Genomic DNA, 24,494 nt, shown 5'->3' on the forward strand with positions numbered 1-24,494 from the left:
CGACCTATCTCTGATTCTAGCAGACGATCTTTCCAATGTTTAACACAAAATCAGCAAACTCTCCTGTCACATAGAACGTCCATTGTATAGTGCAATGTTGAAATGAAGTTACCGGTCTGAAACATTTCGTCGTTTCTTCTGAGACAATCCTTGTTCTCTTATCATCTACAGATTTAACGCAGTCTTCACCACGCGAATTCCCAACAGAAGTCAGACTTTCGAACATACAATCTACGTAGGCAAGCATGATACGTCATGACGTCATATGATTCCTAACATATTGACGTAATGCTAAGCATCCGGTTATCTCGAGTTTTCTCCGTAATACATGTCCGCGGGTTTTTCAATGTTCGGTTATTTCCGTGGCTTCATGCGAAAAGGAAACCGTCGTCTGCAATCAACGACATGGATCATTCTGGTAGTTGTTGCTGACAAAAACATGATTTTAACACAGAATTTAATGTCAGAATAGCTATATAAACGCTATTGACAGTATTGTATTTTCAGCGTAGCAATAGGGTCCGATATTTAGACTCGAACAACTATAATGCGACTCGTCTTCGACTCGTCGGCATTATACTTGTCTCGTTTAAATCAGTCTCGGGCCCTATTGCTACGCTGAAAACACAATAGCTGTTAATATTATTTTTGAATCACCAAGTTTTCTGTGCACGGCCATGTTACTAACAGTTTGAAACTGCTTTGTGGTTCAAAAACTGTTTCTAAACATAGATAGATACAAATGATTATCAAAATAACAAAAACTGAACAAATCGGGAATCTCATTTGTAGGTGTTAGGTTTGAAAATATTGAAATAATGTAAGACGGGCGCATTGGCCTGGTGGATTAGACGCCGCCGGCCTCCTATGCGGAAGGTTGAGTCAAATCCCGGCTGCGCCTGGTGTGTTAAGAACGGATTTCTTGCCGATCTCTTCGGTCAGCGTATGTGCAAACCTGCTAGTGCCTTATTCCCCTCCGTGTCTTCACGCAAGCACATAACGAATAATTCATAAGAAAGACAGTCTGTTCGTGCCTTTCAATACACATCTGTAGAAGGTTCTGGCAAAGAAGAAAGTAAAAAATAAAATATCATGAGTAATGAACACTTAAACTTGAGAAAAAATGGCAGGCACATATCAATAGAATCACTTGCATTTGCATACACACAAATCATTGTCATGGAGTAATTTATTTCCCTACTGAACACTTCAACCCACTGGCTTTGCATACATAAAGTATGTGCCTATTTTGCCACGGGAAGAGATAACACAAATTCACTGTTGTGAAAACATTCCTCATCTTCCGAGGCAATTATAGTTGAGAAAATGAACGGCCAATGAAATAATTGCCCGTCCTATTTTCACAATGTCGTGGTGAACGTTCTTTTGGTTAACCCGAAATCCAAGTTAAACTGTGCCTGTCTATCGACCGACTTCCTAGCTTTACTTCGAGGAAACAATTATGTTTGGTTACATGGTAAGCACAATTATAGGCAAAACATGCATTATTCCGTCCGCCATTGGAAAAGTAAATGTCAGTAAAATACCAGCTTTGTGGCATCAGCTTTTCACTTTAAAGCCCTGAAGTCAGTTAGTTGTTTTCAAGATCTTCCACGTCCGTCATCGTTGTGGCTATCAGAACTACAATGAGCACAAAAAAAGTTAAGAATATTTTTTCAGTGGTATAGCCCAGATGTTAAACAGCAGTTTTTGGGTCAGAAAGATACGTGTATTTGAAGATCAGTCTTTCTTCTGCTCACAAATGTGTTTCTTGGATCTGAGCAATATTTGCGTATGACATCTCAGTTCCGTGACCACGCCTACCCTCAAAAATGGCGTGTTTTGACGGCATGATTCACTTTCAACCGTCAAAACGAATGATAATTTACATTTTTTACATCAAAAAGTTTATTTGGTGTCTTACTTAACAGTCCCTACACATTTCGCTCAAATCCGCAGCGCAGTTAGGCTGATCTAGCGTGCAAAAGAGAGCGACCACAATCCTCAAAAACAGTAACAAATCCAGGGTTTTTATGGTGTTTTTGCTGGGTAGCTGGAGTTCATATGCAATACATCAAAAACTACAAATAGCAGCCTCTCTAAATTTCGCAGAACTATTACAAAGACCCTTATCTGTATACCTTCCAGTACTTAGAGCAAACAGAACCCGAGAAGGAACGTTGTAACGGGTTTCCGTTAAAAATGTGTAAACGTTCGTAACGTCACAGAAACAAATGTGACAAGCACGCAACTTTGTATACATTGCAAGAAATGATGCCGTGACATGTGTGCCAAGTTTCAGAAACATTCTTGCATAGGTTCAAAAGTTATAGCCTCATAACTTTGAAGACATAAAAAGCAAAATCTCACTCCATTGCGCTCTTCTATTTTTAGACGATGACGTTTGCAAAACACTTATCAAGGTGGCTTAGTGGTCGGGACACACACTTTCCACTAGTTACACGCCGGTACCTCCGCTGCACCCGAAAAAAGCTGGGGCCCCTTGCTGCGCACCGGGGCCGAGCCACAAGAGGTGAGTTTCTGCACTAAATCTTCTCTGTTTTCTTCACAATTCCACAATTATTACGGAAAATCAAGCTTATCAAACAAGCTGCAGAGAATTGGAATGCAATTATTGGTTATTTATTGACATCTTTCTCAAGTGGTGTCATCTAAATTCACGTGGTTGAATCATATTTCTTGAATCTCTACTGTCCCTGAACGAATTTGTTGCTGCGCACCGGGGCCACTGTGGGCTGCGCACCGGGGCACTATTTGTGCAATTGATGCTGCGCACCGCGTCCAGTAATAAACGTGTTATTATGCTCCTTCAAAGTGTGTAGCATACTGTTTTTGGTTGCGACCGTACTTGAGGATCTTTGTTTGTTTGTCAGCTTGTCCCAAGGGGACACAACACTAGCTGTCGTCTGCTAGCTATTTTTTTCTTCACATTGTTACCTGCAGGGACCTCGGTTCCGCAAGGTCTACAGGCCTGTCCCTTACAAAATTGATTGAATAATGACCGCCCTCTTCAAGCACGACTGTCAATAAAAAATAAATATTTGAACATGCTTGAAGAGGCCGGTCATTATGCAATCAAGAAGCCACTGATAAGCCCTTCCCCAGTATGTGGCAATCATCTATTGCTTTATTGAGAACATCGTCTACTCTTCTCGTAGTTCAATAACAATAACAATAATAGCACTTTATTGCGCCAAATGTAACTGTTCTTACCAAGACAGGAGGACCCTGACTCGCCACGTGTGCAAGAAGTCCCCACTACCCATTCATACCTGCCACACATGCGACAGTACATTTACGTCGGCACGAAATTTGCGGCAACACATGCACACACACGACAAGAACCCCCAGTTCCAGTGCCCCCTTTGTTGCCGTTATTTCAAGCAGCGACAGTCGTTGAGGCGTCATCAAAAGAAAAGTTGTCCCATGGCATTTAAGCAGTGAATGCAAACGCCATTTGTCTAGTCATGAGGTCACAAGAAGTGCCTTTTTCTGCACTCCAGAACATTATGCAAGAAGCAGACTGTGATTTACATTTCTTTCTTTTACAATTGTGAGGACAATAATTAATAACACATGACAACCGCTACAGAACGTTATGCAAGAAAACTTATTTACATTGATTGATTCATTTAACAATAATGAGGACAATTATGATTGACACATGACAACTTTTTTTCTTTTAATCTGTAACCGTATCTCTTTCTTTTGTGTTTTGGTGTGTGTATTTTTGAACGGAAACCCGTTACAACGTCCCTTCTCGGGTTCTGTTTGCCCTAAGTACTGTAGTTACTGGAACGTATACAGATACGGGTCTTAAATGTCAACGTTCTGTAAAAATTATAGAGGCTGCTGTTTGTAGTGTTAGATTTTAGATTTCAATCAATCAATCAATCAATATGAGGCTTATATCGCGCGTATTCCTTGGGTACAGTTCTAAGCGCAGGGATTTATTTATTTTGTAAATTTTTATTTTATGGAATTTATATCGCGCACATATTCAAGGCGCAGGGATTTATTTATGCCGTGTGAGATGGAATTTTATTTACACAATACATCACGCATTCACATCGGCCAGCAGATCGCAGCCATTTCGGCGCATATCCTACTTTTCACGGCCTATTATTCCAAGTCACACGGGTATTTTGGTGGACATTTTTATCTATGCCTATACAATTTTGCCAGGAAAGACCCTTTTGTCAATCGTGGGATCTTTAACGTGCACATCCCAATGTAGTGTACACGAAGGGACCTCGGTTTTTCGTCTCATCCGAAAGACTAGCACTTGAACCCACCACCTAGGTTAGGAAAGGGGGGAGAAAATTGCTAACGCCCTGACCCAGGGTCGAACTCGCAACCTCTCGCTTCCGAGCGCAAGTGCGTTACCACTCGGCCACCCAGTCCAGATTTATTGCATATCAACTGCAGCTACCCAGCAAAAACATCATAAAAACCCGGGATTTGTTGCCGTTTTCCAGGATTGTGGTCGCTCTCATTTACACTCTAGTTCAGCCTAACTGCGCGGCGGATTTGAACGAAATGTGTATGAACTGTTAGGTAAGACACTAAATAAACTTTTTCATTTAAAAAATGTAAAATATTCTTCTTCTTCTTCTTCTTCTTCGTTTGTGGGCTGAAACTCCCACGTACACTCGTGTTTTTGCACGAGTGGAATTTTACGTGTATGACCGTTTTTACCCCGCCATTTAGGCAGCCATACGCCGCTTCCGGAGGAAGCATGCTGGGTATTTTTGTGTTTCAATAACCCACCGAACTCTGACATGGATTACAGGATCTTTTCCGTGCGCACTTGGTCGTGTGCCTGCGTGTACACGCGAAGGGGGATAAGCCACAAGCAGGTCTGCACATAAGTTGACCTGGGAGATCTCCTTACTTAACCCATCAGGCGGCCGCGGCCGGGATTCGAGCCCTCGACCTTCCAATTAAGAGGCCGACGTCTTACCACTCTGCCACAGCGCCCGTCAAAATATCATTCAGATTAAGTCTCCGTTTCGACGGTTGAAAGTGAATCATGCCGTCAAAAAACGCCTTTTTGAGGGTGGCGTGGTCACGGACCTAGGACGTCATACCCAAATATTGCTCAGATCCAGGAAGCACATTTTTGAGCAAAAAAAAGACTGATCTTTAAATACACGTATCTTTCTGACCCAAAAACTGCTGTTTAACATCTGGGTTATACCACTGAAAAATATCCTTAACTTTTTGTGCTCAGTGTTGCTTTAACAGTAGGAGGAACAGAAGGAGATGGAAGGATGGGGGGGGGGGGGGGGGGTGAAGAAGGCGTATTGGTAAACACTAAGAGCTGCAGCAGATCAAGTAGTTGGTTGTGTTTAGAGCAATGTATACGTCCCTCTACCTTCACACACACACCCACACACACACACACTCAACAAATACATACATACACCCCCACACACACACACGTGCACGCAAGCACACACACACACACACACACACACACATACTCACACACGCACACACTGACCTCCTCTGGCCCATTGTCATCCAAAAGGCAAGGCACCGAGGTGGACCCAGCCAGCGCATTTGTTGCCGCTTTCATAGTTGGAAATGTGTTCTCGTCGAGACGTGTTGGTCCACCATGACACCAAGACAGCTTTTGTTGCTGCTTCTTGATCTCATCTTCGAGGTCGTTTAAGTCAAAGTTGTTTGGCACGACGCAGGGCAGCAGAAGAAAGTCCAGATGGCAGAAATCCAGTACACGCCACTTCAGCGCGCTGGCCGTCTCATTTGCGTATTCTCTGGCCTTTTCAACGTCTTGACAGACAGTCAGCAGGATGATTGGAAGATTGACTCCAGCTAGAAAAGCCTGAACGACATCCTTCGGAGGCTTTGTTGTGACTGGCAGGTCAAAGTATTCCGGCAGAGTTTCCGAGATCCATACACACAATTCAGAGTCTTTGGCATATTCTGTCAGCCTTTTGGAAATGTGTCCTTCGTCCTGAAACTGCAGACAAAATTGTCTGCCGTGGGTTTCACCTGCGAAATAAAATTGCCGCTTAAAATAAATGTGGAAATAAGAATGCCTGGGATATGATGCCCTTGCCACTTTCGAGTATACTATAGCGGCATCTTAATGAATATGTTTTCCTATTATATCTTTATTGTTCTAACATTTCTTTTTTGTATTCTTTGTTTTCTGTCCTTGTTGTCTACTTTGTCTTTGTTAACGTTCACTTTCCCTGCCTTCAGTGGCTTGTAAAAATAGTAATAACATTATAGGAATGGAGCAATAATCATGGCAAGCAATATACGATGTTAGGTAGCTTTTTGACAGACCAGCAATTTTTGTTGGCCCGAGGTGAGTATAAAATCTGATTCATGTGTATCGACCGTGGTTCGGAGGCCTTGCTGAAGGAGGAGAACAGCATCAAGAGGCCTTCATTCATAGACCAAGCTGCTATTGACCTGATTCACCCAAAACCCACTGTGGACAGTCGATCTTGCCCCGACGGGCGCAGTGACGTGGTGGTAAGACGTCGGCCTCCTAATCGGGAGGTCGTTAGTTCGAATCCCGGTCGCTGTCGCCTGGTGGTTTAAGAGTGGAGATTTTTCCGATCTCCCAGGTCAACTGATGTGCAGACCTGCTAGTGACTTAACCCCTTTCGTGTGTACACGCAAGCACAAGACCAAGTGCGCACGGAAAAGATCCTGTAATTCATGTCCGAGTTCGGTGGGTTATAGAAACACGAAAATACCCCGCATGCCTCCCCCGAAATCGGCGTATGCTGCTGGAGTGGCGGGGTAAAAACGGTCAAACACGTAAAAGTCCACTCGTGCTAAAAAAATGAGTGAACGTGGGAGTCTAAGCCCATGAACGAAGAAGAAGAAGAAGAAGAAGAAGAAGAAGAAGAAGATCTTGCCCAATCCTGGCTCATGTCATACTCAACCGCCTGATCACGGGATCTGGCGGGAAAATCTACACGAGGCGGAGTGTGGCTTCCGCTATGGCTGCAGCACAACACACCGTATACCGTGGCTGCACTAGGCCGGCGCCGGACGGGTAGGCTACAGCTTCGTGTCGCCGGATGGCCGCCAACACAGAGGTGAGTTACTCCACAAAATCTGATCTAGCATCTCTCCCAGCCCCGATCCTTCGAAAATAATTGTTTGGGGTAAAGCATAAGACTCCATTTTATCTTATGATTGCTCATTTTCTTTAGTGTAAGTGGCCTACATGCTTACAGGATTATATTTGTTTCAATTTTGTTGTGCGATCAGTGTAAATAGCCATTTGGAGACGTAATTAAGTACAAATGACAAAAAGAAAAGAACTTTCATGAATAAGAATTCAATCAACAATTATTCATGCACACTCTTACCGAATTATAGCGTTGAAAGTTTATTAGTTTGAACGCAAAGTCCGAATTAATATGTGCAGTCTGAAATTAGCAGGCTGCGCGCACGACGACTGGTAGGCTGCGCGCACGATTACAGGTCGGCTGCACGCCAGATGACACCTTTACTGCGTTTTCAAGAAGATTAACTAGGATTACCTAAGCTTGCGTGGGTTTTGACCACAGGGACATGTGTTGGGAGTGTGGCGTATGACCCCTAATGTTGAAAAATCACTCTAGTGGTCCAGTTTGATGGTCCAGGGAGATGCGGTTGGGAGTGTTGGCGAAGGACGACGAATGTTGAAATCACAGGCGGCAGTATCGATGAGGAAAGGGGGGGGGAGGGATGCACGCCGGGGGGTAGTGGACACTTTACTACTATCATACCAAGGTATCTCACTAAATCCTTAGCGGAAACAACAACACTTTTGGTTTCAGCCATCCTGTCTCATACAGTACTCCTCGGATAAGGTGACCCCCCTTGGGACCAAAAAAAATCGTGATCTTATCCGAGGGACACGTTAACCGATCCTCGGATAAGATCAATTTCAGTAGAAAAAATTGATCTTATCCGAGGAGATCAGAGTTTAGTTTGAGGCCCCATAAAAGACTTCCCGCCAATTGAAACTCAATGACGTGATAATGGGCAGATTCGGAGAGAGACACACACTGACATACATTCTGACACTGACACAGAGACCATCGGCTGCATTAGAGAGAGAGAGAGGGAGACGGAGAGAGAGAGAGAGAGAGAGCGAGAGAGAGAGAGAGAGAGAGAGAGAGAGAGAGAGCGAGAGAGAGAGAGAGAGAGGGGAGGTGAGGTAAGACAGACAGACATAGAAAGAGAGGAGAGACACAGACAAACTGATCATGACAGAGAGAGATAAAGAGAGGAGACGGAGAGAGAGACATAGAGTTAACAAGTCGCGTAAGGCGAAATTACTACATTTAGTCAAGCTGTGGAACTCACAGAATGAAACTGAACGCACTGCATTTGTTTACAATGTATGGAACGCCAAAAGGCCCACGTTCTCGAGATCGACCCTCGATACTGGCACACTCGATACTGGCAGTATCGAGATGCGCAGACTCGATACTCCTTCATTTCATTGGTCTGATCTCGATACTGCGAGTATCGAGTATGGAAATGAACCAATCCGTGTTATTGACGATTGTGGCTATGCCGCCCTAGTTCAGTATCGAGTGTCTACAAAACGATTGGTTAAATCAGTTCTGATCTCGAGGATGAACAGCACCCTGGTGCGCTTAAAGGCCCAGTAGTATCGAGAATGAGTATTGAGACTATAGTCTCGAGACTACCAGTATCGAGTATCGAGATGCGCAGACTCAAAACTCTTTCATTTCATTGGTCGGACCTTGAAATTACCGTGTCGATACTGCGCATCCCGATACTGGTTGCTATGCCAATCGACTCCTGAATTGGTCAGAGTTAAATCATTTGTCTCTTAACCATACAAAAACAAAATTTATGCTAATAACCACAAGACAGAAACGACAAAATCTATTATCGAGCATTCCACCTCTTTATATTAAAAATCAAGTATTGGAAGAAGAGTGTCTCACCACAAAGTCCTTGGTGTAAAGATTGATAATAATTTATCATGGCATGATCACATTGATTACATCTGTAAGATTGCTTCCCAAAAATATATCAGTTATAAAAAATAAAACATTTCTTGAATCTCCACTTGCGAAAGATTTTTTTTTTAAATCACATCTTGTCAAATATTGATTATGCATCCACCGTATGGCATTGTGCAAGTGCTAATGTTTTGAAACCTTTAGCCAGTCTTCACAGAAGAGCAGTTAAGCTTATTATGCTAAAAAATCACACTCCTTCAGAATCTGATTATAAAAATGTGCAAGTATTACCATTTCAAAAAAGGTTAATGTATAATAAAGGTGTTATAATGCATAAAGTGATGTCAGGATATGCACCGGAGACATTACGTGATAATTTTATTTTGAACTATAACAGACTAAAAATCATAACACCGACTCCACGTATTGACCTTTTTGAAATCAAGCCTTCTATATTCAGGTGCGGTCCTATGGAACTCACTGCCTATTTTTTCTTAAGCATAAAGCAAACACAGACAGCTTCAAAACAAATTATATGTCGCACATAATGCAACTAAACATGTGCTGAATGGTTCAACAATTTATTTAAAATGTATGTGCATGTTAAACAAAATTATAATAATATGCAGATCTAAATTAAGATATCTTAAAAATTGACACTTTTTATCATTGGAAATTGTACTTAAAACGCAGCATGACAATTTTTTTTTAAAATTTGTATCTATATATATATATATATAATGTATTAAGTTTGATGTGATAGTTATTTGATTATATTGTTTTCTGTTCTTGTTGACCCTATATTATGGCGAGGGCTGGATGTAAAAAAGCAATATTCTTGCTTATCTATTACCCTCGATAATAAAGATTTTGTCTTGTCTTGTCTTGTCTTGTCTCTCTTTATGTACGGTCCAACCGGAGTGCAATGGGTGGTCTCTCCCTCTCTCTCTCTCTCTCTCTCTCTCTCTCTCTCTCTCTCTCTCTCTCTCTCTCTCTCTCTCTCTCTCTCTCCACCTGTGACATACTAATAACAATAACAGCACTTTATTACATATAAATGGAACATTTTCCTGATGGACGCCACGCTGTTTGTCGAATGACAAAGCTGACAGCTCGTAGCTGAGAACAATGTGCACGCAGCGAGAGACAAAACCATGGAAGTGTTTTGCTTGCTTTTGCACTTTGCTTGCTGATGTATCTGGGGACAATGGTAAACGAGAGAAGAATGGAGGATGTTGGGTTGATAATTAGCTTTTGGGAAACAGCAGGCTATTTAATCACAGACCCATTAACAACAACTCAAAATGTAGTGGTGTGTGACTGAACAAACGTTTCATATTTGTTTCCATTTGCACGGATCGATGTATTTACACATGTTGGCAACAAATTGACATAAGCATCCTTTAAAAAGAAAGAAAGTGTACAGCGGGAAAGTAAATTGGTGGACGAAATTAAACATTTGGAGACAACTTTTAGTGAAAATATTTTGTTTATTTTGGAAAAGAAAAGACAGGAATTAATTGCAATTCGACAAAAGAAAATTGACGGAATGATTATAAGAACCCGTATAGAATGGATTTCGGACGGTGAATATTTTTGTAATTTGGAAAAATTAGACATGCAACAATAAAGGAAGTACAATCATATTATGAAAATTTATATACATTCGATGAAAAAGATGTTTCATTTGATGATCAGATGCCAGTGATCGGCAAGCCGGAATCGGCGGAGATTCGTTGCTCTGATGTTCATATTTGCGAAAGAAAAGGGTATCATAGCGAGCACACACTGCATAACATAGACACAGTCTCTGATACACATCAGACAAAGTTGATCGTCGCAAATCAGGCTGGTCAGTAGCAAGGTAATTGCTAGAGAAAAAAGCTTTGGTCACTAAAAGGGGCTCTTACTATGCCACCCCTAACACAGTTATTTTCGGACAAATTCTATGGAGCAGCAGAACCAGAACTTCAACTCTCAACACCCAATAAGAAAGATAATGTATGCTCTCATAAGAAGAGTCACCTCCTTTACATGGATACAAAGCAAGAGTTACCTCCCTTGGGTTCTGGAACATTCAGGTAGTTTCGCCGTAGTTGTTTTCGTTCATTCATTCTTCTGATAAGGGAAATTAAGAAACTCTAATGTCATATATACAATATTTAAATACAATATAAATACATATGCACACAGGGCAAAGCGAAGTGTCTGCAGTTTAGTAGTACTGCTATTGTCACGTAGCGCTATCGACACGTACCGCCGTATTGACACGTAGCGCTACAGTACATTGGTTTTTCACAAAATAGGGATATCGACACGTTGTGCTATTGAGACGTAACGTGACGCCAAAAAGTAACCAAAACGGTCCTTAGCCGACTGACTATATATATATACGTCCGGGGGTGTAAGGTATCAGTGTGAGGATCACCTTAGACACAGGCTTATAACTCAAAAAGTTTTCGCTCTTTTCTAAAACGGATTTCACCACTGGATAGAGTTTCAAAATCTCTTTTAGAAAATGTAAAAATATTAAAAATCATGCAAAGGTGACATGCGACTCATTCCGAGGGGGAGGGTCACATATGGAGAAAAAAAACTCTGTCAAGGCCACAGGAGCTTGTATCCAACCACCGGTCGATAATTATTTACTTCTTATTCCATTTATTTACTCATTATTCCATACAGTCTACTACTACTGTTTACTACTTATTATTATTCATTTACTAATAAATAGTAGCAGCAGGGACCTATATAGGTCTATGGTAGTAGTAAGGGTAAGCATGCAGCAGTAAATAATAAGCATGCAGGAGTAAATAATTATGGACCGGTGGTTGGATACAAGCTCCTGTGGTCAAGGCCGCAAAATTGGGAGATTTTTTTCCGTTTCAGTTTCGCTTGATCTTAAGCGGTGGTCCTCTGCATTTAGAGACCAGAACGGGGGGTCACCTAAAAAGAGGTGTTCCCGTATCCGAGGTCACGCTAAGCGAGGTTTTCTTAGTCATACAAAGAAGGCTTTAGGTCGGGACCAACACCCTGATTGATGTTATCAAAGGTGTGACCTTAAACGGTAGTGACGTTAACCGGGGAGTACTGTATCCTGCTCAGATCACCAAATTAACGATTGCAATCGATTTATTGAACCTCCATTTCACTAATTAGTTGGAGAAGCAGTGCATGTCTGTCTATGGCAATCGCGCTGGCGCAGCTTGCAGGTTAAATTGTATACACGCGTGTTTCTAAATTCAAAAAAGTACATTTCAGAGGTAGTGGTTAGAATGAGATTGCCCTGTTATCCAAACAAAAAGCAAAAGAACGAAAATGAAAGTCAGGAAACTTCGAAAATACAGATGTTCTGAACATTGTGCCCGGAAGTACCGGTATAACATAGTAAACATATTGCATGACACTGCTTATTACCTATCAATTCGGGCGCACAAATAATCAAACACCGTCATTTACAGTGCGCTTGGATGAATTCCTGGGACGTATGACGTTGTTATGTATAGATGACGTTCTGTACGCATTATGTGTCGTCAGTGCTTCCTGGTGTTCATTTCTATTCGTGATTAGACGTGAAATGACTTTAATAAGTATTACTTTATTGTTTAGAACCCCACGAATCGAATGCGAAGTACTTTTTTTTTCATTTCTTTCATTACTTTATTGTCCCATCGCTGGAAAATTCGGGTCGCTTCCTCCCAGTGGAAAGCTAGCAGCAACGGAGTCGCGCTACCCAGGTGTCTGCGTGTTTAGGTGTATTCAGCCACCTGCACTTATGGCAGAATGACCAAGGTCTTTTACGTGCCATTGTGATGACACGGGGGTGGGACATGGCTTCCGTCTCTGGGTCTGCACATAAAGTTGACCCGTGTCCGTCCCGGCCCGAATTCGAACCAGCGACCTTTCGATCACAAGTCCAGTGCTCTACCAACTGAGCTACTGTCTTCAGGTTGGAAAAATATTAGTGATGAAACTAACCTAGCAGGTGGAAGAAGTCGAGGCACATGTCTGACGAAAAGAAAACGTGTACTCTGTATTTATCGTCATTTCCGGTTTTGGTTTGAGATCACCATTCCCTCAATGGCCGACACGGTAAGTTGTTCTTAACACATTCTGTTAATTTTCAAAGCAATATATTCACAGCAGGAGGCAATTAGCTGCGAACCACTACCTCTAAAATCCAAACATATACAGCCTGTTCCAAAAGAAACGCAACCAACCTGTTTGCAAAATCAAAGTGCAAAATTTATTTTGCAAATAATATTTCATGAAGTTACATACGTGACGACATAGGGACAACTCAAGTTTCAACTGAGCTGGCAATACAGTAGAAAATAGCAATGACTTCTTCAGCTGGACTGACGGCAGAATGCCTCGTTTGTCTAAAAATGAAAGAGCTGCGTCAGAAAAGGGACATAAATTGTGCTTCAATTGTCATTGTTTTCCACTTTTATTGTTAAACCTGTTTTGTTCCACATGTTGTGATTTGGAAATGTACCAAAAATGAAATATGTAACTTCATGAAATATTATTTGCAAAAGAAACGCTGGTGGAGGACACATCCGTTATTAAACGCAGAAAAGACAGCTGCGTCAGAAAAGGGACAAATTGTGCTTCAATTGTCATTGTTTTCCACTTTTATTGTTAAACTTGTTTAGTTCCACATGTTGTGATTTGGAAATGTACCAAAAATGAAATATGTAACTTCATGAAATATTATTTGCGAAATAAATTTTGCACTTTGATTTTGGAAACAGGTTGGTTGCGTTTCTTTTGGAACAGGCTGTATATCCAGCTTTGGATTTGCTGACATTTATGGTCACGCAAATGCATATCCTAACTGTTACATCTTGGACCGGACTAAATCTCATTCATACAAACAATCTAAACTCGACTTACATTGTTGAATTCCTCACTTCTTTCCGAACATTCAACCGCAATATCTGTCAAGCAGTTCGGATAGGGCGTTATGACTGAGTACAGTGTGCGCGAGATTCAAATCTATTTACCTCGTTCTACACAGGGAATGCATAACGCCCTATCAGAACTGCGTGCTGGGATTGTGAAGTGAGTTACCTTGTATATTGATAGTAGGTAGTTTGGTAATAAGTAGTAGTGTAGTGCATGCGTCACACCCAGCTCGCATCTCCCCTCCCCCTCATCGATACAGCCGCCTGTGGTTGAAATATACTGTAGTGGTCCAGTTTTAAACTATTCGTACTGTATGTGCTGCCAAAGTAATTTCAAGTTGTGGATTTGTTTTTCATCATCATTCTGTTGAATAGCCACGATCATCAGTTTGATCACTCTGCCATTATAAACTCATTGGAGGTCATCGGTTTTTACACTCAGCCACACACTCATTTGGTTGATTTGTTTGGAAACCTAATTTACTTCTTCTGTAGTTAACTTTGACGCCATTTCCTGTTATGGTTTGAGACCACCTCTTCAGGCGAAAAATGTAAGTTGCCTTTTTGTGTCTATTGAAATTTCAAAGACTTAAACATCACATAAAAGTACTTTGTTATTGATCCAGATGTAAATTTCGGCAGTGTACGACGACAGCTATACCTGGATGTGTCAGAGGAAATCGTTGGAGATGACACCACCGCAATACCAAGGCCAGTGGCGACATCAACACCATCAAAATCAAAGAAACGTTCTGAAATTGTATTTTCGAAGTTTCCTGACTTTCATTTTCGTTCTTTTGCTTTTTGTTTGGATAACAGGGCAATCTCATTCTAACCACTACCTCTGAAATGTATATAAACATCTAGGGCTGTTTTCAGTATTGTTGATAACATGTTTTGTTTGATTAAGGGTATTCAGCTGGTATTTCCTTGTTTTCACTACCTATTTTATTCATGTTTTATTACTTAGTCGAAGGATTTTTTGTAATGTATGTTTGATGGTGTATGCTTTTAATTAAGTGTTGTTGACTATGAAAGTCAATGCTTGTATAACTGTGTTTTAATTTTAAATGTGTCAAGCGCAAAGAGCATAATTGTAAAGTTATGATGTTGCGCTATATAAATGCTCATTTATTATTATTATTATTATTATTAAATGTACATTTTTGAATTTAGAAACACGCGTGTATACAATTTAACCTGCAAGCTGCACCAGCGCGATTGCCATAGACAGACATGCACTGCTTCTCCAACTAATTAGTGAAATGGAGGTTCAATAAATCGATTGCAATCGTTAATTTGGTGATCTGAGCAGGATATGAGACAGGATGGCTGAAATCAAAAGTGTTGTTGTTTCCGCTAAGGATTTAGTGAGATACCTTGGTATGATAGTAGTAAAGTGTCCACTACCCCCCGGCTTGCATTCCTCCCCCCCCCCCCCTTTCCTCATCGGTACTGCCGCCTGTGATTTCAACATTCGTCGTCCTTCGCCAACATTCCCAACACATCTCCCTGGACCATCAAACTGGACCACAAGAGTATTTTTCAACATTAGTGGTCATACGCCAACACTCCCAACACATGTCCCTGTGGTCAAAACCCACGCAAGCTTAGGTAATCCTAGTTAATCCTCTTGAAAACGCAGTAAAGGTGTCATCTGGCGTGCAGCCGACCTGTAATCGTGCGCGCAGCCTACCAGTCGTCGTGCGCGCAGCCTGCTAATTTCAGACTGCACATATTAATTCGGACTTTGCGTTCAAACTAATAAACTTTCAACGCTATAATTCGGTAAGAGTGTGCATGAATAATTGTTGATTGAATTCTTATTCATGAAAGTTCTTTTCTTTTTGTCATTTGTACTTAATTACGTCTCCAAATGGCTATTTACACTGATCGCACAACAAAATTGAAACAAATATAATCCTGTAAGCATGTAGGCCACTTACACTAAAGAAAATGAGCAATCATAAGATAAAATGGAGTCTTATGCTTTACCCCAAACAATTATTTTCGAAGGATCGGGGCTGGGAGAGATGCTAGATCAGATTTTGTGGAGTAACTCACCTCCGTGTTGGTGGCCATCCGGCGACACGAAGCTGCAGCCTACACGTCCGGGGCCGGCCTAGTGCAGCCACAGTATACGGTGTGCACAATGAACATGATTTTTGCTGTTCGGCAGGTACAAGAAAACCGCATCGAGCAAAAATAGCACCTGTCTAGTCTTTGTTGACCTTACTAAAGCATTTGATAAATGAAACAAAGAAGCACATTGAACTTACCTGTCAAAGCTTAATTGGATGCTTAAGAAGATTTGTCAACCTTAGTTATTTTCTGTCAAAGCTTAATTGGATGCTCAAGAAGATTTGTCAACCTTCCATAATAACATGGCTGGCCTCGAACTCTCTAATGGGGGAAGCTTCTAAACCATTTGAGATCTCCAAAGGCGTCAAGCAGGGATACGTACAGCTGGCCCCCGTGCTGTTCAACCTCTTCTTTACGTGCGTGCTCAGTCATTCTGTCAGAGAACTAAACCAGGGAGTTAACCTAAGTATGCAGGCTTGATGGAACCCTCTTCGGTCTTCGGCGGGTGAATGCAAAGACAAAGACAATTTAGAGGATGATCCTCGCGCACTCTTTGCTGACGACTGTGCGCTTATGTCGCAAAAAATGTCTGACCTCCAGATGATCATCTACAATTTTGCGGAAGCCTCTCGTCTCTTTATCCTCACTATCAGGCTAGGAAAGACGGAGGTGTTGTATCGACCTGCTTCCGAGCCCACTATCCTTCCGCCTTCGATCTGCATTGAAGGAACAACACTGAAAACAGCGGAGAGCTTGAAGTATCTCGACTCGCTTGACAAGGATATCAATACCAGGATCTGAAAAGCCACCCAAGCCCTCGGACGCGAACACGTGTGCTGAACAAACACAATACCTGGCAGTCTACAAAAATCAACGTTTACAAATCTGTTGTCCTCACCAGCCTTCTATATATGCATGTGAGACCTGAGGTGCGTTGCATAGAGCTGACGCTCTGTTCGCGAAGAGACAAAACGTTTTCATGTTGTAGGCAACGCTATGTTTGCGGCGAACTGTTCGCGGCGAACTCAATTCTACCCTCTCTACCTATTTTCAAGTAAATGGACCCATCTCTTCGCTGACAGCCGAGTCAATGCATGCATATTGGGGGCGATCATGCGAACAGTCGCTTTGTACTTGGAACAGCCCTCCCTACCCGCACTGACCAAAGTAGACGAGTCCAATGGCTTACAGCTCAGTCCATGAGTACATTTTAGGGGTGACGCTAAGCATCGGGCCTCAGGATATCTGTGTGTGTGTGTTTGAGTTTCGTACCCCACGTGGAGAAGCAGGGCCTTTCCTTTTCTTTTTTTGGTGGTCAGATTTGACAGTTGGATTTCTTGTCGAGTCCGTGGAAAAGTGTTGTGGTCTTCATTTCATTCAATAAAGGTTAATGTTTAGGAGTAAAAAGCCCGTGTGCGCTCTCTCTCTCTCTCTCTCTCTCTCTCTCTCTCTCTCCCTTTCTTTCTCTTTCTCGATCTCTCTACCTGTCTCTCTTTCTCTCTCTCTTTCTCTCTCTTTTTCTCTCTCTGCTCGTCTGTCTGTCTCTCCCTCCCTTTCTTTCTCTTTTTTGATCTCTCTATCTGTCTCTCTCTCGCCCCCCTCGCCCTTCCGCACACACGCGCGCGTATACACACACACACAAGCACACAAACACACACACATACATGTTTACATACATACATACACACGCGCGCACTCACTCACTCACACACATTAACATAAACCAACAGTGATACACACACAAACACAAACACGCACGCACACACACACACACACACACAACCTCAAACACCCCCCCCCCCCGACACACACATACACATCCACACACACGAACATATACTTTCACACACACACCACCCTTAACAGACACTCATATACACTAACGCACACACACACACGCACACACGCACACACACCCACTCACAACACACACACACGCACACACTCAAACAAGCTAACACTCACGCACACGAACACATACACACACACACACACACACACACACACACACACACACACACACACACACATATACATATTCACACAATCAAACGCGCGTGCGCGCGAATGCAAATACACACAGACACAGACACAAATACACACGCACACACACACACACACACACACAAATACACACATACACATACACACACACACATACACACACACACACACGTATACACACACATGCACACGCGCGCACTCACTCACAAACATTAGCATGCACACACATACATGCACACACGCACATGCACACACACATACATACACACACACACACAATAACACACACACACATGCACACGCGCGAACTCACTCACACACATTAGCATGCACACACATACATTTATTTATTAAGGAGATTTCTATAGCGCATAACTAAAAGCACTATGCACACGTACACACACACAAACACACATGTATATACACACACACACAAATGCACACGCGCGCACTCACTCACACACATTAGCATACATGCACACACACACACGTGCACACGTGCACTCACTCACACACATTAGCATGCACACGCATATATTCACACACACACACATGCCCAACCACACACACAAACACATACACACACACACACACACACACACCACCCTCAACACACACACACATGCATACTAACGCACACACGCACAAACACACACACAAACATGCACTTACATACACCCAGACACATACACCCAGACACATACACAGACACACACACACACACACACCCAGACGCACACTCACACCCACACACACACACACGCGCGCGCACAAACACTCACACACACACACACACACACACACACACACACACACACACACACACACACTCACACACACACACACGCACACACGCAAATACACATGTATTTATGTGTGTTTGCGCGCGCGCGCGCGTGTGTGTTTGTGTGTATGTGTGTGAGAGTGAGAGAGAGAGAAAGAAAGGAAGAAAGAGAGAGAGAGAGAGAGAGAGAAAGAGAGAGAGTCAACCGGAAAGCTCAGTACAGTGCAATAGTTTCTGGCGTGTCACCTCTCAGGTACGTTACAGAATGCTCCGCGCAAACCCCCGTTGCATAGACCATTCTTGGCGAGCGGTCGCCATTGTTACGCTTCAGTGACCCCGGACAATGGTACTCGTACCGAGCGCTTGCTAACGCTCGCGAGCGCCACAACAAAATTATGCGTTGCCTAGAAAACGTTCGCAAACGTTCTGTGGCGCTCTGCCTATGCAACGCACCCCTGGACTTTGTACAGAAGATACTTGAAGTTGCTCTATTGTTTCCACATTTACCGGCAAATGGACCTCAAACTTCTGTCAGTAGCAGGACAGAATTACTAACCAAAAAGTCCCCGACCGAGCAGAGACCACCAGCATTGAAGCCATGACACTCGAATCCCAGCTCCAATGGCAGGCCACTTCGTCAGAATCGAGGATTCAAGAATCCCCAAGCAACTGATCTATGGTGAACTTTCTCATGGCAGAAGAAAGCAGGTCAGGCTTCGACAGACGACTGAAAAGGGACTTTGTTAAGTCTCACATCATGCACATGGGAATCACCCCAAAGGAAGTAAGAACAGCGTTCACGAGATCGCATTGGCTGGTGTGCCCTTGCTCACGTGGTTATTTTTAGCGAGTTTCGTAAACTTTACCTTTCCTTTTCTTCAATGTGTTGAAGGTGCTCCATATCAGGGGACACACGAATATTTCAGATTTTGCTATTATTTTTCCATGTGTGCTAGAAAGATGAGACCAACACTGCTTAAATGCGACAATTACAGACTGAGCTGTCACATACGTATATGCAAACTTTGTGTAAAGTATTGTGTGTGCGAACAGAAAACAGTTCGTGTTAGACGTTCACGTCAGAGCGAAAGCTGCCAGAAGTGAAAAATAAAACGTAAAGGCGTATAACTATTTAGTTAATCGAATGCACTAAAATATGTCCGGTTCTCTCTAACCTTTTGTTACTTAACAAGGCGAGATGGACAGACAGAGGGAGATAGAGATAGAGATAGAGAGAAATACATATACAGAGAGACCAGAGAGACAGAGACCCAAAAATAATTTGAAGAAGAAAAAAATTGGATGTTTAAGGGCAGGAGGTATCTTCAAAATAAAATTCATAAGTTTTCGGTGGTGTATTTTCAGTGACAGATAGCATACCTTCATCGCACAACACTGTGACGTGTCTCATATCCTTATCACCTGTCGTCAGCTCGTCAGCAGCTTGCTCACAACTAACAACAGCAACTTTTGGTATAACTTTGTTATTTTCTTCTTGTGATTTGTCTAGCTTCTTGTATTAGGAGGTGGCGGCATGTAGATTCCCGAGAAATCTGTGTTGTGTTATCCGAGAGCAAACATAGCAAACCGTAAACTTGACACCGCGAACACCTTTTAGACGTAACTAAACAAAATCTGATTCTTTTAGACATCGAAATATAAAAACATATTTTCGATGCTTTAAATGCTTGATTTTACATGAGACAAACGAGTATAGCCGGGAGGTTGTTTACATGATGGGCGCAACAGTTTATTTACAAAACGTCTCAAAAGTTCGATGTCCACAAATCTGAAACCTGTCAGTCTTCAGGGTCAAAATCAGTCTTCGGTCTTACGTATGTGTTTGACTTCTTCTCAAGACCCGAGTGAGCGAGCAATTGCGATGGAGGAGGAGGTGGGGGTTCAGTGTTTACATTTTTCACCCCACTGTGTTTATGAGGCTCAAGATGTTTTTCAGCAGTCTTTTTTCTTCTTTTTAGGCCTGTATGCTGGTTACCTTCCCACTTTCACTTTGTCTGTTGATATAGACATCTGTTTCTATACCTACTCATACTGAACTACTGTAATTGTGTAGCACAACACGTTTGCAGATCTAAAACTGTACAAGATATACACATGGCATATTTAAATTCAGCCCGCAAATGTACTATGTAAGACACGCTATGATTGGCTGTTTTGCAAAGTGTTGTTTCATACCCTAACACACACAAGCCGACAGCAGGCGAACACAAGCAGCGTATTTAGATCTACATTTTAACACTTGAATCATCTTCTAAAGTGGTTTTAAACGAAAGTTATCGCGATTTGAAATTAATGAATATATATATATATATATATATATATATATATATATATATATATATATATATATATATATATATATATATATATATATATATATACTAGAATGAATACCCGCTTCGCCGGGTAGCCGGCTTCGCCGGGAAGAAGTACTTAGAGCCGTACGCCGGCTTCGCCGGGTCCGAACAATGGACCCGCCAAGCTTAGGTCCCTCCCAGATTCGTGGAATGGGAACAGCACGAAAATGATTCAGTGGCCATAATGCCATTCCTGACCATATCGAGTAACATCCTTGTCGACGAATGTAACCGTGTTAATCACCTTTGGAGGCGAACTCCACTCAAACAGGACTGAGCAAGTTATGGCTTCTCAAAGGAAGCTCAAAGGCAGGCCAGTACATAAAATTACACAAAAGCCGCCAGACCACATCACAAACAGAACTGAACAATGCACAGGTGTTGCTCACATAGAGACACACACACAAACACACACACACACAAAAACACAGAGAAGCCGTATCTATAGAGAGATAGATGACAGTGTATTTTTCGCGTGGCTATAAATGGATTCGACCTTTGCACTTTTACAGTGAGGATAATTTACGGGTCCAATTTACGTTCTGTACACTGCGTTGACCTTCTAAAAATAGTAACAGTAACAGAACGCCGGGAATATCCGAAGACGCTCAGCGCAGTGGACAGCGCAGTGACATTCTAAAAATAGTAGTAACTTACAACTGAACGGGAAAGCCACACGAAGGAAGGGAGATAAACGCCAAACACTGGAGAAGATAAGGAAGAGTTACTTATAATGGTGAAATGAACACAAAAACCCAAATCAGTTCAGCGCTGCGCGCTGAGAGCACGTGTTGAAATATCTCATCGATGATATTGTGTCCGGGGTGTAGCTGAATACGGTGTCCAAATTTGAAAAAGATCCACCGAGAACTTTGGCGTTGTGATGTGGTGTAGCGGCTATGGTGTGTCGGTATGGGGGCCCGGGTAGCTGAGGTGGAACCAAAATAGCTGAGGTGGAACCAAAATCGGTTCAGCACTGCGCGCTGAGAGCACGTGTTGAAATATCTCATCGATGAGTTTGTGTCCGGGGTCTCTCTGAATAAGCCCACCAAATTTGAAGCAGATCCATCGAGAACTTTGGCCGTGCATCGCGCACAGACAGACACACAGACACACAGACACACAGACACTAGTCGTCTATATATATAGATAATGAGGCCAGAAATGAATCCAAAGCAATTAGTACAACAACAACAGAAAGAAAATGAAATGCCTTTTTTGCCAACAATTCACATTTTGGTTATACACAGCAGAAAGAACACAGATCAAAGTGTGTCATAGTGTCAAAACCCCCAAACAACCTATTAACAATTGTGTGTTCATTCCGATGGGGTTTCCTTGCCTTAATGACGATTTCTAGTTTGATTCGTTGGTAAATGAACGAATTCCGGAATAACTTTGTCGGGTTTGTATGGAGTGTGAAAGAGTTGTTTCTCTTCAAAACAGTGAGAAACGTTTACCATCGTAATTATAGAGGGCATTCGATCACTAAAGCGAATTTACTACAATGGAAATTGAAAGCACCGTTCTTTTGTTTTTGTTTGGTTGGTTGTTTGTTTGCTTGCTTGCTAATTGGTTTGCTGTTGCTGTTTCAGTTGGTGTTACTCGTATTCTTTTCCTCTTTCTTCTTTTTTATATTTAGTCAAGTTTTGACTAAATATTTTAACATCGAGGGGGAATCGAAACGAGGGTCGTGGTGTATGTGTGTCTGTGCGTGTGTGTGTGTGTGTGTGTGTGTAGAGCGATTCAGACTAAACTACTGGACCGATCTTTATGAAATTTGACATGAGAGTTCCTGGGTATGAAATCCCCGAACATTGTTTTCATTTTTTTGATAAATGTCTTTGATGACGTCATATCCGGCTTTTCGTGAAAGTTGAGGCGGCACTGTCACGCCCTCATTTTTCAACCAACGTGGTTGAAATTTTGGTCCAGTAATCTTCGACGAAGCCCGGACTTCGGTATTGCATTTCAGCTTGGTGGCTTAAAAATTAATTAATGACTTTGGTCATTAAAAATCTGAAAATTGTAAAAAGAAATAAAAATTTATAAAACGATCCAAATTTACGTTTATCTTATTCTCCATCATTTGCTGATTCCAAAAACATATACATATGTTATATTCGGATTAAAAACAAGCTCTGAAAATTAAATATATAAAAATTATTATCAAAATTCAATTGTCGAAATCAATTTAAAAACACTTTCATCTTATTCCTTGTCGGTTCCTGATTCCAAAAACATATAGATATGATATGTTTGGATTAAAAACACGCTCAGAAAGTTAAAACAAAGAGAGGTACAGAAACGCGTGCTATCCTTCTTAGCGCAACTACTACCCCGCTCTTCTTGTCAATTTCACTGCCTTTGCCATGAGCGGTGGACTGACGATGCTACGAGTATATGGTCTTGCTGAAAAATGGCATTGCGTTCAGTTTCATTCTGTGAGTTCGACAGCTACTTGACTAAATATTGTATTTTCGCCTTACGCGACTTGTTACTTAGTTGCTGCTACTTTTTGTGTGCACAAATAGTGGAAAAGTTATGTCCGGACTGTGTGTACCTGTGGTCCAATCCTTGTGCACAAGCGGATAGTCCGGTCGCAAAGGATCGGCCCCGATGAGGGTTGTGTCCTTGATGTAGTCTTCTCTTTTGACTGAAATATAAAAGGAAACAACCAATTTTCCATATTTGCTTTTGTTCTATTGCTGTTTTCATTCTCACATAAAACAATCAAAGTGCCATCATCACACTTTATTGAAAAACACCATTAGAATATTTTGTCTGCCTTGGTTTTGTTGTACGACTTTACGAATGTCTATGTAATTCAACTCGAACAGCACCTTGACAAGTATCCTTGCAACCTTTCTTCTTCTTTTTTTTTGCCCCCAGCCCCGATTTTCTTTTTATTGCAGACCCATCCTCTTCTAAAACAACGCATGCGTTTTCATGAGCGTGTTTTTCAGCATTAACATTATTCCGCTCTGTCAGAAAGTGCGATAAAAAAAGAGGTAAGGGCCCGAAAGCAGCTTGGGACAGTAACTTTCATTGCAATGTTTCTTACACGTGTCCAGTTTCTTGATCACTCCAACAATTGGATGTTTCTCGTCGACTGTCGTGGGGATGTTACCTGGCAATATAAAAAAAACATATAAGTTGAATCTAAAACAAATACCTGTTTGTGGCTCAGCAAACTTGAGGACAAGTTCATTCAGGTATAGTACAGATGGCTGTATGTCAAAGTAAATTGCGCATGTCCTGATTTAGATACATTTACTGTCTTTTCTGCAGTGTTCCGGTGTAGAAACACAATTTTTGTTATTTATGAGTGAATTGC

General features: G+C 41.9%; 1 protein-coding gene across 1 annotated transcript in view; it reads right to left on the reverse strand.

Annotated features, from left to right (window-relative positions):
* LOC138974348 (uncharacterized) overlaps positions 1 to 24,494 on the reverse strand; it is a 31,219-nt gene that overhangs the window by 6,261 nt on the left and 464 nt on the right. The window contains exons 2-4 of the mRNA XM_070347066.1: positions 24,222 to 24,287; positions 23,721 to 23,813; positions 5,528 to 6,039 (exon numbers count right to left, since the gene is read on the reverse strand). Of these exons, the coding sequence (XP_070203167.1) occupies positions 5,528 to 6,039; positions 23,721 to 23,813; positions 24,222 to 24,287 (671 nt within the window). The remainder of the gene's footprint in view (positions 1 to 5,527; positions 6,040 to 23,720; positions 23,814 to 24,221; positions 24,288 to 24,494) is intronic.

Source organism: Littorina saxatilis, linkage group LG8 (assembly GCF_037325665.1).
Source record: "Littorina saxatilis isolate snail1 linkage group LG8, US_GU_Lsax_2.0, whole genome shotgun sequence".
Classification (NCBI taxonomy): Eukaryota; Metazoa; Mollusca; class Gastropoda; order Littorinimorpha; family Littorinidae; genus Littorina; species Littorina saxatilis.